A 16,036-nucleotide genomic window follows, 5' to 3' on the forward strand; every position below is an offset into this window, starting at 1 on the left:
AGATAAACTTATTGAGATTTGTATATGACATAATGTATAATTTAACTTATAACCTGTTCAAAACTTTTAATGAAATTGTGGTTTCAAGGTAGATTTGAGTTAAAAAACAAAACAAAACAAAAACAAACAACACAGAAATACAGACATAAATGAACAGAAGACAAAAATAGCCAAAAAACAAAAAATAAACTGAAATGAAGAGTTAAAAGATGGCTAAAATCTACAATGTCCAACAAAAAAAATACTACATCAAACCAAAAATGTGGCAGTGACAACTGCAAGACCTATAGAAACTAGATCCAGAAAGGATACAAATAGCACAGTTAAATGACATATTTCTTTTTAGCAGATCATGCACCATGAGACACAGGAGGCAAGGTCGCAGGTAGGATGAAATAGAATGGAAATATATTTCTACGAAAAAATACCCCAGTGGGATAACAGTACTACTGAGGGAATCATCAGGACAAGGTGGCAACATAAGAAGCGACATAGCGCATGAGACAACAGGATAATCAAAATAAAAAACAATGGGGCAAAACGGTATGATAGGGGAATAAATATCAGGATAGAGGGGTCAAACAAGGCATATGGATGAAACGGAAATATGGAAAGACACAATATAAGGAATGACAGGTTACAACAGGACGACGAGATATAATAGAAGCGGGGCCGGTGACAACGTAACAGGACGGTATAACAGACGGAATGATTGGGTGTAACAGAAGGAAGGACTTATGACAATACAATGTATGGGTGTAACCGAAGGAAGAGCTGGTTTCAGATCAGGGCAAAAGAGTGTACCTGAAAGAGGAGCTGGTGACAAAGCAGGATGGAGGGATGTAACTGAACTAAGGGCTGATGACACAACCGGTAGAGGGATGTAACAGAAAGAGGTGAGGGTGACACAATAGGACAGAAGAGTGTAACAAAAGTAGGAGCTAGTGAGAAAGCAGGGGTGACACGACAGGACAGTGTGGTGACACGACAGGACAGCGTGGTGACGCGACGGGACAGCGTGGTGACGCAACGGGACAGAGGGGTGACGCAACGGGACAGAGTGGTGACGCAACGGGACAGCGTGGTGACGCAACGGGACAGAGGGGTGACGCAACGGGACAGAGGGGTGACGCAACGGGACAGAGGGGTGACGCAACGGGACAGAGGGGTGACGCAACAGGACAGAGGGGTGATGCAACGGGACAGAGGGGTGACACAACAGGAAGGGTCAGTTACAACAGGACAGAGAGATATTACAGATAGAAAAACTGGTGACACGACAGGACAGAGGGATGTAACAGGTGTTTGGATTACAGCCTCAACAGGACAGAGGGGTGTAAAAGAAGGAAGTGCTGGTGACACGACAGGATAGAAGGGTGTACCTGACGGAGGAGCTGGTGAGAAAGCGGGATGTGACACAACAGGACAGAGGGGGTAACAGAAGAAAGAGATAATGACACAACAGGAAGAAGAGGTGCAACAAAAAAGACAGGCTGGTGAGAGAGGAACGGCATGACAGTAATGAGGGGAACGAAACTACAAGACAGATGAGTAAAACAGCAGAGGGTTAAATCCGCAATACAGGGGCTAAAACAGGCATGCGTCGGATCATGCAGGGGTACCTCAGCAATGCTTAGGGTGGAGGAAGAGGAAGGGAGCCTCGCCTGAGTGGAAGGAAGGAGGGAGGGAGGGAAGGGAGAAAGAAGAGAAGCAATTAATCAGAGCAGCCAGCTAAGCCAAGACTGAGACAGACAGTGTCCCCTGCAGGCCTGAAGGACTAACTGACTGTACACAAGCCAAAGCAAAGTGGAGCAAAACACATTTAAACACATTCAAAGGAGGAACAACATGTAAAAATCACAGTATGATATCCATGATATCCAGATACTGTCAGTATCTGCCTACAACTTCACTTTTAAAAATGAACAGTAAATGCCATACAACACTGAAGCTACAGTTCAAGGATTCAATTAAAGTCCAAGATGATCTTATTAAAAGGCTCACACAGTCGTCATCAGTTTGGGAACAATGTAGAAACAAGGCTTTCTCTGATTTACAATCGTACAGCACATTTAAGAGTGACATCATACATTCAGGTCTTTAGTTACATTATCATTTCTATACAATATAGCATAACGTTAACAGTACAAGAACTCTCTACTATAGAATTCTGGTATATCATTACAGTCTAATGGTAGAATAAACATGACATGTTGAAATCCTTTCACGTAATTACCCACTGTTAGAAGTTAGTAAGCACACAATGAGGTAAATATAAAATATTGGACTTGAGAGACTCACTGATTCTGATTCTATAATCAGAAGATTATATTTGGATTGCCTAATATACTCGAACTATATCACAGAAAAGTACAGTGAATATATAATATTATATAATATTTAGTAATCGATCTGTCATATTTAGTAATATGATCTATTTTTTAGAGATAACAGTGTGTCATACCGTGTCAGAAACCACAATAGCAACTCTGTGTTTAGATGCTGAGGTGAATGAGGGATAATTTTAACCTGCCGCTTGGTTCAACCCAAATTAAGAGCACAAAACTAAAGGGGCAAACTTCAGACCTGATTGATCAATTTGGACTAGGGAGACCTGTACTTTTTAAATTGAACTATTAAACTATTAAACTATCACTATACATTAGATCTAGGCCTCAGTGGGCTTATTCCCTGCATTAATAAATGAATAGTGAATGAATATGAACGGAGTGTCATTTGTCAATGTTGGCTCAGCATCAACGGCATAAAAATCGAACAATGAAACGTGAAACTCCATTCCCCTCAATGGAGTATATTAGATCAGTCCTAATAAAAGGCTGTAAAAGCATAAGAGACAGCCATGTTTTCCAATGTTTCAGAATGTTCCAAAAATGACCACTGCAGCATTGTATGTCAAGATTTATTGGCACTCACAGTAGTTTTATGGCCGGTTGATTTATGGCACAGAAAGGGTAGTAAAGCATGCTCCATTCCAGGAAGCTGTTTCTGCCTCTCTATGCTTTAATACAGTTGGCTTAACATGTGGAGTCACCTCCACAATTATTGACAAAAACATTGTATGAAATAAACTGTATACATTTACCACTCAAATACACAGGAGAAATTACTCATCATAAGAAATATATATATTTTTGTAATATTTAAAAATTTAAACGAATGTTTCCTCTAAAAATGTTGCAAAAATGGAGACACCTCAAAAAATATTATTATAAAATGCACTGGTCAGCCATAACGTTAAAACCAATAATTAATATTGTGTAGGTCCTCCTTGTGTCACCAAAACAGCTCTGACCCGTCAAGGCATGGACTCCACAGGACCTCTGAAGGTGTGCTGTGGTATCTGGCACCAAGATGTTAGCAGCAGATCCTATAAGTCCTGTAAATTGCTATTTGGGGCCTCCTTGGATCGGACTTGTTTGTCCAGAACATACCACAGATGGGAATTTGGAGACCAAGTCAACACCTTGAATTCTTCATGTTCCACAAACCACTTTTGCAGTGTGGCAGGACGCATTATCCTGCTGAAAGAGGCCACTGCAATTAGGAAATACCGTTGCCATGAAGGGGTGTACCTGGTCTGAAACCATGTTTAGGAAGGTGGTACATGTCATAATAACATCCACATGAATGCCAGGACCCAAGGTTTCCTGGCAGAATATTGCCCAGCGCATCATATACCTCCGCCGGCTTGCCTTCTTCCCATAGTGCATCCCGGTACCATCTCTTCCCCAGATAAGTGACACACACACCCAGCCATCCACATGATATAAAAGAAAACATGATTCATCAGACCAGGCCGCCTTCTTTCATTGCTTCATGGCCCAGTTCTGATGCTCACGTGCCCACTGTAGGTGTTTTGGAGATGCTCTGACCCAGTCGTCTAGCCATCACAATTTGGCCCTTGTCAAAGTTGCTCAGATCCTTATGCTTGCCCATTTTTCCTGCTTCCAACACATCAACTTCAAGTTGAACTGACTGTTCACATGCTGTGTAATATATCCCACCCCTTCACTTCATCTGTTAGTGGTTTTTAATGTTATCACCTAGACATCTATTAATAATAAACAGAACAAGAATAAGTTGAACAGTTAATAAGTTGCCAAAAATGTTCAAAATCAACTGTTAAATGCCACTTTCATAAAAATGAACTTTTTGGAAAAGCTGCAAGAAAGAATACCTTGCTGAGAACTGTCACAAAATACAGCACCTGAACTTCATGAAGCATCATTAGAACTACAGTTGGAATCATGTGCTGTAGTTAGATGGAACTAAAATCACTTTCAATGATTGAAGAAACATGGTACTCTGTATAAGAAAAAGCACATAATACTCACTCTAAAACATGTTGGAGAATCATTGATATTTTGGGCTATTAAGGACCAGGGGCTCTTGTGATAATTGATGAATTTATAAATTCTACCAGGTACCACATACAAGGATATTTTAGCCTGCCTTTAATTAAGCTTTCAACAAGACAATGCCCGACAAACGTGTACATCTAAATAAAAAAAGATATAGTTGTGGGGACACAAAATCAATGCTTTGCAAATGTAATTATTTAACCCTACTGAAACCTGTGGCCTGAATCGAAGATGGCAGCCCACATGTGCACCCATAAGTATATAAAGGGGCTTGGGATGTTTTACATGGAAGAAAGATGTGCCAATAATTTTGATATCTGTCTTTTGCAGAAAAAAAATCACTATTTAAGAAAAAGTCAGAAAAAAAACACTGTTTTAAAATAGAACTATACAGTGAGCCCATAAGTTTAGGCTCACAGTAAAAATTCACCCTACATGAAATTCTGTTAATTGCAGTTTGTTTGGTAGGCCACACTGATAATCAGTTACACAGGATTTGATCAATTTTAGACAAATCTTCAAAAACCTGATCTCGGTCCATCTGAAAATTCTGGTCTTGGGTTAGCTCAGGCTGCCCCATGGGCTGTATTCAGAATCAGTGCCTTAACACCAAGAGTTACATCAATATTTACATGGGGAACGTTACTTGTATTCAGACTCGGGTTATACATATGATTACATTGATTTTCTGTGCTCCCCATTCAGATTATGCAAGTCACCTACTGCACATGTAGTTCACACCTCTGAGGTTGCCAGATCAGACAGAAAGACAGGGTTTTTCAATAGCATCTAGATAATATATATATATATATATATATATATATATATATATATATATATATATATATATATATATATATATATATATTTAAACAAACAAACAAACTAATACGACGGCATGTCACTGAGAAGATGCCAAGCACTGAAATTTAATAGTCTAGTATATAGGTATTGATGCAAGAATAGAAAACCACTCTGTGCTTGGACCCCTAACTATTCATGCAGCAATACCCATATACTAGACTATTAGATTAGGAAATGCTTAAATCTAATAAATATATCAGACAAATTGTAAATAAGCAAGTCATTTAAATCAAATCATTGATCAGTGTGAAAGAGAAGTAGGGAAACAATACATTTAAAAATACATTAATAAAATGAACATTACGAACAATATGCACAATAAATGAATGTAGCTATGATGACCCATTTTGTAACCCATGCCCACACAATGGCAGAAATGTGTGAAATAAATCTGTTGTCTGGAAGGAATTTGTATTTATAACCCTGGCAAAATAACCATCTGCAAGCTGAACACTGCTTGACTCACACATCAGAAGGAGTCATATTGACCAGAATTTAGGTTCATGGACTAAGCAATGGTGCTAGGATATCTATACCAACTTGAAGCCGGAATGGTAGTGACTCAGAGTGTAAAAACACCTGGACCATAGAAGGCTAATCGAGCTCAAAAGACCGACGGCTATGTCTGACCTACATGCAAAAATGACTTGCGCACACCAAGAACATCAGTCTCTTCAAAGCCGTTCCTGTTATAGATAATACACACATGTCCACTTCCTGTCCAGGTCACAGTATGGGCTTAAACAAGCAGTGTGTATGTGATAATTATGTAATACTGTGCAGATGTCCTGAGCGGTCATCACTGTTGCAAGTTGATAAGAGGACATCTAAAGATGGGACAGCTTTTAAATAATTGCTCAAATTGCCATAACACTCTTTAAAGGATCTATTTTAGCCTGGAAATCATCAAATTAACAAATAATAGATAACAAGTAAATACCCTAAACCTAGTTGTTTTGCTCCATCATGGATGACTTGTAATTTCAATAAATATAAAACTTTTGTTCTCTTGCAACAAGAAAACAGTCACGATGTTGAGATCTTGAGAACAAGACAGGAAAATGTACATGGCACACCTTGACTTTTGTAAAAATGTCCTTAAAGGCCATCATAACACCACCATAAATCAGAAGGGAACCATAAATGAGTAGGACGTTTGTCGCCCAGATCTGTAAAAATGTTTCAGAGCTTTTTACACCACGAACACACTGACTGTGAAATCGGCTCAACCGCTCACACGCAAGCTGTTCAGCTGGAACCGTCTCAAACAGTCGCTCCCTTCTTCCGCTGAAACAAAACACTAATCACTCATTTACTGCACCAAACGTTACTCACCGCAATTGGAAACAATTCAGGCCACACTCACATTCTGTTTAAAGTGACTTGCTGCAGAGATTTCCTCTGGAACTGCTTGGTAAACAATAGCAACTTGTAGCTTAATGATATTCACAGATAGGATGGTCCAGATACGGGACACAGCAAAGTATTTCAATGGGCCAAACCTGAGAATGTGGAAAATACTGTAGAAGAGCTACTGTTTGGATTCTGTACAAGACCCTTGGTTGCAGCTTATCAAGTCACAGGCATTTATGTAAATTACGTAGTTGAAGGAAGCTCATCGGACAAGAGACTAGCGACAGAAAGGTCATTAGACATTAGGTCAGAAAGGGCAGAGTTTTCACAGACCTTCAAAAGTTTTATATATATATATATATATATATATATATATATATATATATATATATATATATATATAATTTAATTTACAATTTCTATCATGATTAGTGAAGTAATGAAATGGCTTGCTTAAAACAGACGAGTTGTCCATGAAGCAAGATCTTTAAAAATGGACAGGGAAGAATGTGCTTATTCTCTGCTTCAAGTTCAAAACAGATGTCCGTGGCACTAGCCAAAAGTGATAATATCAAGTGCCAATCAGAACAAGAACACAAGTCCTCACATTGATTAGTCTTATTTATAGCCATGAACTAATCATTAATGATTACTCATTTAAAGTTAACTGTTGTCACTATTCAATCATGTTAGTTACTTATCCGGACCTTTGAAAGCAAGGTCAAAGATCTTCATAAATTTCTGTTAAACATCCCTGATGTAGAGCCTCATCTAGTGGAAATCCATCCATCCATCCATCCATCCATTTAGTGTATCCTACAGTACACAGGGTCGTGGGGGCACAAGGCAGGAGACAGGGCACAATCACACACACATTCACACACTACAGACAATCTGGACATGCCAATCAGCCTACAACGCATGTTTTTGGACTGGGGGAGGAAACCTGAGTACCCGGAGGAAACGCCCACAGGGAGACCATGCAAACTCTGTGCACTCAGGGCGGCGGTATTCAAACCCCAAACCCTGGAGATGTGAGGCAACAGTGCTAACCAATCTAGTGGCAATCTTCATACAGTAGTGACTAAATGCATTCTGGTGTAAAATAGAAAGGCCAGGTTGGTGAATTATCTCAGGTGGAAGGTGTTCTTCTACAAAATGGTGAATTTTAGTAATCAACATTCTGGCCACCAATCATTCACCACTTACATGGACACATTATAATTGTATCATTTTTGTAGTTTTTTTTTTATTATTTTTTAAAAATTTATTACAAATGATAAACAAAGCACTCCTTAGAGACTATAAAACTGAATTACAGCTGAGTGCAAAAATATGTGTACTTTTAGGACATGATGAAGAAGATTAAAGATTTAATCAGTAATAAAAATAAATCAAATAAAATGATCAGAGAGTTAAGATTGGTGAGATATTATTGGTGGTAAAAAAAACGTATACCTACCCTTTGTCTTTCTAATTACCTTTGTCCCTTTGTGTTGTAACTTGTGTTATAATTATTGTGTATTATTATTATTATTATTTATAAATGTATATGATACTGTATGTATAGACTTAGCAGAGTTCTTTTTTCCCTTTAGATAAATTTATTAAATTGAGGCACATGTTTCTTTTCACTAACTAGAAATCACAAGAGGATGCACATTTTTACACTCAACTGTAAATGAGACACACTGCAGATTTTTACATACTCAACTTGGCTGGATTTGTACTTTTTTGTGCTCTCTCTCTCTCTCTCTCTCTGGAGTTAATCAATAAATATCATTTTGGAGTTTAGGGGTACTTTAAGGACTCTGTAAAAACACCTCATTACCTAAGAACTTAGTTATGGTGCCTTCAGGACAAACCCTTACAAACAAGACTATGAAAAATGAAAAAAAGAATGAGAGAAAAATAGGAATGCTATAATCTGCCTTTACATAACACTCCATCCACCCTCCGCAGAAACCAAGTGGCAGCATGACATGCTCGCATGAGCACACACACATGCACACACACACACACACACACACACACACACACACACACAAGCACACACACAAAATAGCATACAAACATGCATACTTATAGATAGAGCAATTAACATCTTGTAGATTTTAATATGTATGAAGAAAAAAATGTACACACACACACACACACACACACACACACACTTACACATGCGCAAGAAAATGAATCCAATGTGACGAAAATTAATGGACTTACCATCTTCTACATCCGCAGAATGAGCTCAGTCACACACATACACTCACTGTTACGGACAATCTGACAGAGTGTGTGTGCATGAGGAAGAGAGAGAAGAGGGAGGAGAGAGGAGGAGAGTAGGAGCACAAGAATAGATGAAGATTGGACAGAAGCAGAGAAAGAGGGAGGAGGGAAAGAGAGAGAGAGAGAGAGAGGGAATCTCTCTTTCTTTCTCTCTCTGTAATCTTCATCCATTCTTATGCTCCATCTATTTCTCTCTCTCTCTCTCTCTCTATATATATATATGTGTATATATATATATATATACACACACACACACACATATATTTCTCTGTGTGTGTCTCTCCATCCAAGTGAGTTGGCAGATGAATGATAGTAAGAAATAAAATGCAGTGAGAGAGTATAAGGGAAAGGGAGAGATGGAATGTGCAATAAAACAATGAGAACATCTCAATTACAATTCAACACAATTTGATTCAGTTCTGTAATTTCCATGTTCCCATTTACAGTCCGAATTTGAGTTACATTTACGATTCACTGGAAATCTTTCCCCTCATGAATTTTAAACAATTCTATAAAAGGATGTACAGAATCCACATAAACCAGTAGAACAAGCTGTGGTGTTATTTGTCACTCAGCTGTCTCTCTCTCTCTCTCATCTAGACATGATACCTTTCATGCTAATTTATTTATATAAAACAAATATAATGTCTCATAAAATTGCACAGATAGAAAGATGGACATTTTTGTACTAATTTGTTTATATAAAAAAATATATGATGTCACAGATGTAAGTAACAAAAAAGTGAGAAAGAAATTTCAATTCAAATACAATTGCTATCCATTTGAAATTTAATGGAAGTTTGTGTGATTGTTTATTTCGAGTTGCATGATTTTTATCACTTCCCTTTGTTCAGATTGTCTTTCCTTAGCACCATCCTCCCATCTTAATCTACCATTCGCTATTACTTTGGCTCCCTCAGACCATTTCAGAAAGGCTTCATTGATGAGAATGTCGCGAATCACATTATAACCCATGAAAAATAGCTCAAGTAACTAAGAGAACAGTTTGGCAATGATGCAGATGATGAAACAGTTCCACGCAAAACTCAAATCTGTAGCTATGGACGATCTCTGCTTTATTTATTTATTTATTTATTTAAAAATATTAGTTTGTGTGGATTAATGATGTTATGGAGACAGGTATATGAAGACTTGGCCATAGATTTACAGATTTGTTTTGTCTAAGATGGACTACGTTATACATTAAGCTTCATAGCTGTAATAGTGAATAAAGAAGCAAATATCAGACAGCAAACACGTGTGACACACATTAGTAAAGAAACAATTACACAAAAAGGGAAATAATAAAGGGGTTTAAATATAAGCTGCATGGAAACTTTCATGATTCTTTCAACAATTCCAAAATAAAACTTCTAAATATCCCAAACCCTGTTTTTGCCTGTCTGAGGTGTAAGAGTTAGTGTGTGGCTGTAGAGAAGATGTGAGAGAGATGGGAACTGATTGTGTGAAAAAATTATGCAAAGAGAGTGCGTGCAAAATACTTGGATAGAAAAATATCATGAGAGAATAAAAGAAAGCACACATTTGTGTCTCCAGAGACATTTATGTCTTGTTGAGTTCTGTATATGGAATGCAGCACACTGGATCATTGCTAAGTTTATGTGTGATCACTGTACACAAATCATAATGCACAATAAACATTTGTATATAATATAATCCATCCATCCATCTTCTATACTGCTTATTATACAGGGTCACAGGGAACCTGGAGCCTATCCCAAGAGGCATGGGGCACGAGGCAGGATACACCCTGGACAGGGTGCCACTCCATCGCAGGGCACAATCATATACACACTCACACACACCCATTCATACACTACGGACACTTTGACATGCCTTGGACAAGACGTGGGGGGGTGGTTGGGTACCAGAGTACCCGGAGGAAACCCCCGTAGCACGGAGAGAACATGCAAACTCAGCACACACACGAATCAAAACTCAACCCTGGCAGTGTGAGGCGAACTTGCTAACCACTAAGCCATCGTGCACCTATATGTAATGTAAATATGACCTATTTTTTCCCAAGTAGGTTTTATTGAATTTCTGGCTCTATTTAAAATTTGCTTAAATTAGGTAGACCGGAAAACCCCTATTTTTTTTTTTTAAAAGGAATAAATAACAACAATTCGGGCTACACTGATCATGAACTCCATTTATCCAACTCTGAATGTAACGCACTCAGAAGGGGAAATGCTGAACATTTTAGAAATACTAAAGCAGGCGATAAACAGTGTTTGGTAATAATGGACTTAAAGGGGTCATATGATGCTTTTTAATGTTTTGCTTTTCCTTTAGTGTTTAACGTATCTGTTTGTGCATGTATAAGTTCTGCAAATTTATAAGGCTCATAGTCTGCCACAAAGGGATTTTTACTATTTAACAGAGAAAACTAGAGTCGAGGTACTCGATCCCGGACTCGAGTCCAATTATGAACGAACTCGGACTTGTCTCGCACTCAGGTAAATTTGCACTCGAACTCATGTGTAACATGAATTGAAGCTAAAAAATAAATAACAACATAAACACACATCCCACCTCTCCAGGAAGTTCCGGGAGTCTCCCGATTGCGGCTCCCTGACGGCCGCAAATTATATACAATACCCCGGAAATCGATTGTTTTGGGAGCAAGCGAGCGGCCAGTAGGAGCAGAGAGTGAGGCTGCGTCCGAAACTGCGTACTTACCTACTATATAGTAGCCAAAATACATGCAGCCCGAGTTACAAGAGCGATAGAGAGTGACAGGGCGCGTATCCTGATGGGTGTCTCTTTCTGCTAGCTAGACCTATCAGTTTTCTCTGTGGGCGGGCTTTAAAGTCGAACTCTCTCTCTCTCTTCAGTTCATCCATCAGTTCAGTGTACCGCTGTAGTTCAGTATCACTGTAGTGTTAATGCGTGTCACGGCAGTGTCCAAAAAAAAAAGAAAATACAAAACGCACTTCACCCCAGACTACACTAAAGTATACCCCTGCTTCATAGGGGTCAGAAATAGTCAAAAACAGTTTTGCAAGTTTTCAACAGCGAGTTTTCGATTGCCCATGGTGAGTTTAATGGTTGTAAAAGACATGAGTTTAGGTGAGTTTAACAGGTGTCAATTGCTCATTAGCATAGCTGATGTTATTTAAAGTATATATATATGTATGTATATATACACACACACACACACACACAAACACACAGATGGGGTTGCAGGGGTGGTGGAGCTACCTCCCTAAATGCAGGGTGGGATGTCGGCATAAAATTAAGATAACAAGAAATTAATGAATGTCTCCCTGCCACACAGAAACGTGTGCACAGAAAGCCGCCTCATCGTGCCAGTACCGAATTGAGTTCTCTTTAGTGGCTTATTGCGCTTGCACGGTCAAATAAATACACACACTTCATGTCAAAATCCAGGTCTGGCCGAGGATTCATGCAAACACAGTCGGTTATGTCTTAAGTGTATGTAAACAGTTGGGAAAAAATCGGAGATGTGTCAATACGGTATATTGGATCTGTGCCTGAGGTCTTAAAGTGACAGCAGTCTAATAAACCTGCTTCTGTCTGTGTCATTAAGGTTCATCAATCAACAAAAGACTAAGAGAAAATTACTCACTCCTTTGACTGAATAACTTCAGTAAATTTAATAAGAATCACTGTAGGTATATATATATATATATATATATATATATATATATATATATATATATATATATATATATATATATATCTTGCATACGGTGAAGTCTATTTTATTTTGTAATTTCCGTAGTATTCCGTAGTACTAAACATTAGCATTTGGTGTTTCCAGTCTTGAATTGCATGTAAAATGAGAAATGTAATAAATATATAAATATATAAATATTGTTAAATGTAGTAAATATCATAATCCCTGCTGAAAGGGATTTTTATTTTTTTTTTCAATTTAACAATTAAAATGAAAGTTAGAAGAACAGAGCTGTGTTCAGAAATTAGTTTGCTGTCATTCATAGACAGATTAAAAGCAGTAATAAAGCATGAAGCTTGTTGTTATGACACGCTGCTAACTGTAACTCTACTCTGTACTCTCTCTCTCAGACTATATACAGTATCTCACAAAAGTGAGTACACCCCTCACATTTTTGTAAATATTTGATTATATCTTTTCATGTGACAACACTGAAGAAATGACACTTTGCTACAATGTAAAGTAGTGAGTGTACAGCTTGTATAACAGTGTAAATTTGCTGTCCCCTCAAAATAACTCAACACACAGCCATTAATGTCTAAACCGCTGGCAGCAAAAGTGAGTACACCCCTAAGTGAAAATGTCCAAATTGGGCCCAAACTGTCAATATTTTGTGTGGCCACCATTATTATTTTCCAGCACTGCCTTAACCCTCTTGGTCATGGAGTTCACCAGAGCTTCACAGGTTGCCACTGTAGTCCTCTTCCACTCCTCCATGACGACATCACGGAGCTGGTGGATGTTAGAGACCTTGTGCTCCTCCACCTTCTGTTTGAGGATGCTCAACAGATGCTCAATAGGGTTTAGGTCTGGAAACATGCTTGGCCAGTCCATCACTTTCACCCTCAGCTTCTTTAGCAAGGCAGTGGTCGTCTCGGAGGTGTGTTTGGGGTCGTTATCATGCTGGAATACTGCATACTGATCATGCTCTGCTTCAGTATGTCACAGTAAATGTTGGCATTCATGGTTCCCTCAATGAACTGTAGCTCCCAGTGCCGGCAGCACTCATGCAGCCCCAGACCATGACACTCCCACCACCATGCTTGACTGTAGGCAAGACACACTTGTCTTTGTACTCCTCACCTGGTTGCCGCCACACACGCTTGACACCATCTGAACCAAATAAGTTTATCTTGGTCTCATCAGACCACAGGACATGGTTCCAGTAATCCATGTCCTTTGCTTATCTTTAGCAAACTGTTTGCAGGCTTTCTTGTGCATCATCTTTAGAAGAGGCATCCTTCTGGGACAACAGGCATGCAGACCAATTTGATGCAGTGTGTGGCGTATGGTCTGAGCACTGACAGGCTGACCCCCGACCCCTTCAACCTCTGCAGCAATGCTGGCAGCACTCATATGTCTATTTCTCAAAGACAACCTCTGGATATGATGCTGAGCACGTGCACTCAACTTCTTTGGTCGACCATGGCGAGGTCTGTTCTGAGTGGAACCTGTCCTGTTAAACCGCTGTATGGTCTTGGCCACCGTGCACCGTGCAGGGTCTTGGCAATCTTCTTATAGCCTAGGCCATCTTTATGTAGAGCAACAATTCTTTTTTTCAGATCCTCAGAGAGATCTTTGACATGAGGTGCCATGTTGAACTTCCAGTGACCAGTATGAGGGAGTGTGAGAGCGATGACACCAAATTTAACACACTTGCTCCCCATTCACACCTGAGACCTTGTAACACTAATAAGTCACATGACACCGGGGAGGGAAAAAATTTAAAAAACATTTTCACTTAGGGGTGTACTCACTTTTGTTGCCAGCGGTTTAGACATTAATGGCTGTGTGTTGAGTTATTTTGAGGGGACAGCAAATTTACACTGTTACACAAGCTGTACACTCACTACTTTACATTGTAGCAAAGTGTCATTTCTTCAGTGTTGTCACATGAAAAGATATAATCAAATATTTACAAAAATGTGAGGGGTGTACTCACTTTTGTGAGATACTGTAACTGTGGGGGAGACGTATCAAGTCATTGAAATGTCAGCTCGAACTGGAGGACACAATATAGTGTGATACAATAACAAAACAGCTTCCTTTGTATTTTTATGCACTTGTAATATAATAAAAGTTCTACATATACCTCTATATCCCTTTTTTTCTTTGAGAGGAAACTAATTGAGGTGCTGATGACATGAATTAAATTTATTAAATGGCAATAGCAAGGTGTAATAGTGGTATTTTTTGTTACATTTATGTTGCTGTTGGTTTGTGAAGGTTAAAATATTAATTTAACAGCTCAGTGTTGAGTTTACAATTGCAACTTCAAATCTTTTTTCAATTTAATTACTTTCCGGACTCGACTCGGACTCGGCCATTAAGGACTCGGACTTAAGTCCAACTCGGCCCGTTTTGGACTCGGATTTGGTTGGTTAAGGACTTGGTTTTGATTCGAACTCAACAAAGGTGGACTTGGACACAACACTAGAGAACACTGCTCCAGACCAGGCTAAAACGCCTCAATCGAAGTCCAGATATTACTTCTGCAAATGTCTACGTCACTATTTGAAATATTAGCATAATCCCGCCCAAAGGCATCCCCGAAAAAAGAAGGTGAGGCTTCAGTGAATTGTGTTGATGCCATGTCCTTTTGTCATGACATGGCCATCCCAGTCCCCTGACTTGAAACTCATAGAAAACCTGTGGGGTGAACGGAAGAGGAGAGTCCACCAGTGTGGACCTCGAAATTTGAAGGATCTGGAGAGATTCTGTATGGAGGAACGGTCTCAGATCCCTTGCCATGTATTCTCCAACCTCATCAGGCGTTATAGGAGAAGACTCAGAGCTGTTATCTTGGCAAAGGGAGGTAGCACAAAGTATTGACTAAAAGGGTGCCAATAATTGTTGACCACTTATATTTAACAAAGATATTTTTTTGATAAATCTGTGTTGTGTTTGCAGTTGTTTGATATCCATGAGAGATGAGTATTTTTGTTAATGTTTTGAACAAAAGATCAAAAGTTTAATCAATTAAAACAAATTTCACAGCCTTCTTTGCTCATATTTACCAGGGGTGCCAATATTTGTGGAGGGCACTGTATGTGCCACAGTGGTGCTTGAAAGTTTGTGAACCCTTTAGAATTTTCTATATATCTGCATAAATATGACCTAAAACATCAGATTTTCACACAAGTCCTAAAAGTAGATCAAGTGAACCCAATTAAACAAATGAAACAAAATATTATACTAGGTCATTTATTGATTGAAGAGAATGATCCAGTGTTACATATCTGTGAGTGGCAAAAGTATGTGAACCTCTAAGATTAGCAGTTAATTTGAAAGTGAAATCAATGGGATGCCAATCAGGTGTGAGCGAGTGCCCTGTATTTAAATAACAAGGATCTACAGTATCAAAGTCTGATACAACACATGTTTGTGGAAGTGTATCATTGCATGAACAAAGGAGATTTCTGAGGAC

General features: G+C 38.8%; 1 protein-coding gene across 1 annotated transcript in view; it reads right to left on the bottom strand.

Moving 5' to 3' along the window:
• The window catches only part of gphnb (gephyrin b), a 75,799-nt gene that overhangs the window by 30,243 nt on the left and 29,520 nt on the right, over positions 1-16,036 (bottom strand). The window contains exon 9 of the mRNA XM_053614872.1: positions 1,623-1,664. Within this exon, the coding sequence (XP_053470847.1) occupies positions 1,623-1,664 (42 nt within the window). The remainder of the gene's footprint in view (positions 1-1,622; positions 1,665-16,036) is intronic.

The sequence above is a fragment of the Ictalurus furcatus genome, chromosome 25 (assembly GCF_023375685.1).
Source record: "Ictalurus furcatus strain D&B chromosome 25, Billie_1.0, whole genome shotgun sequence".
Taxonomy (NCBI): domain Eukaryota; kingdom Metazoa; phylum Chordata; class Actinopteri; order Siluriformes; family Ictaluridae; genus Ictalurus; species Ictalurus furcatus.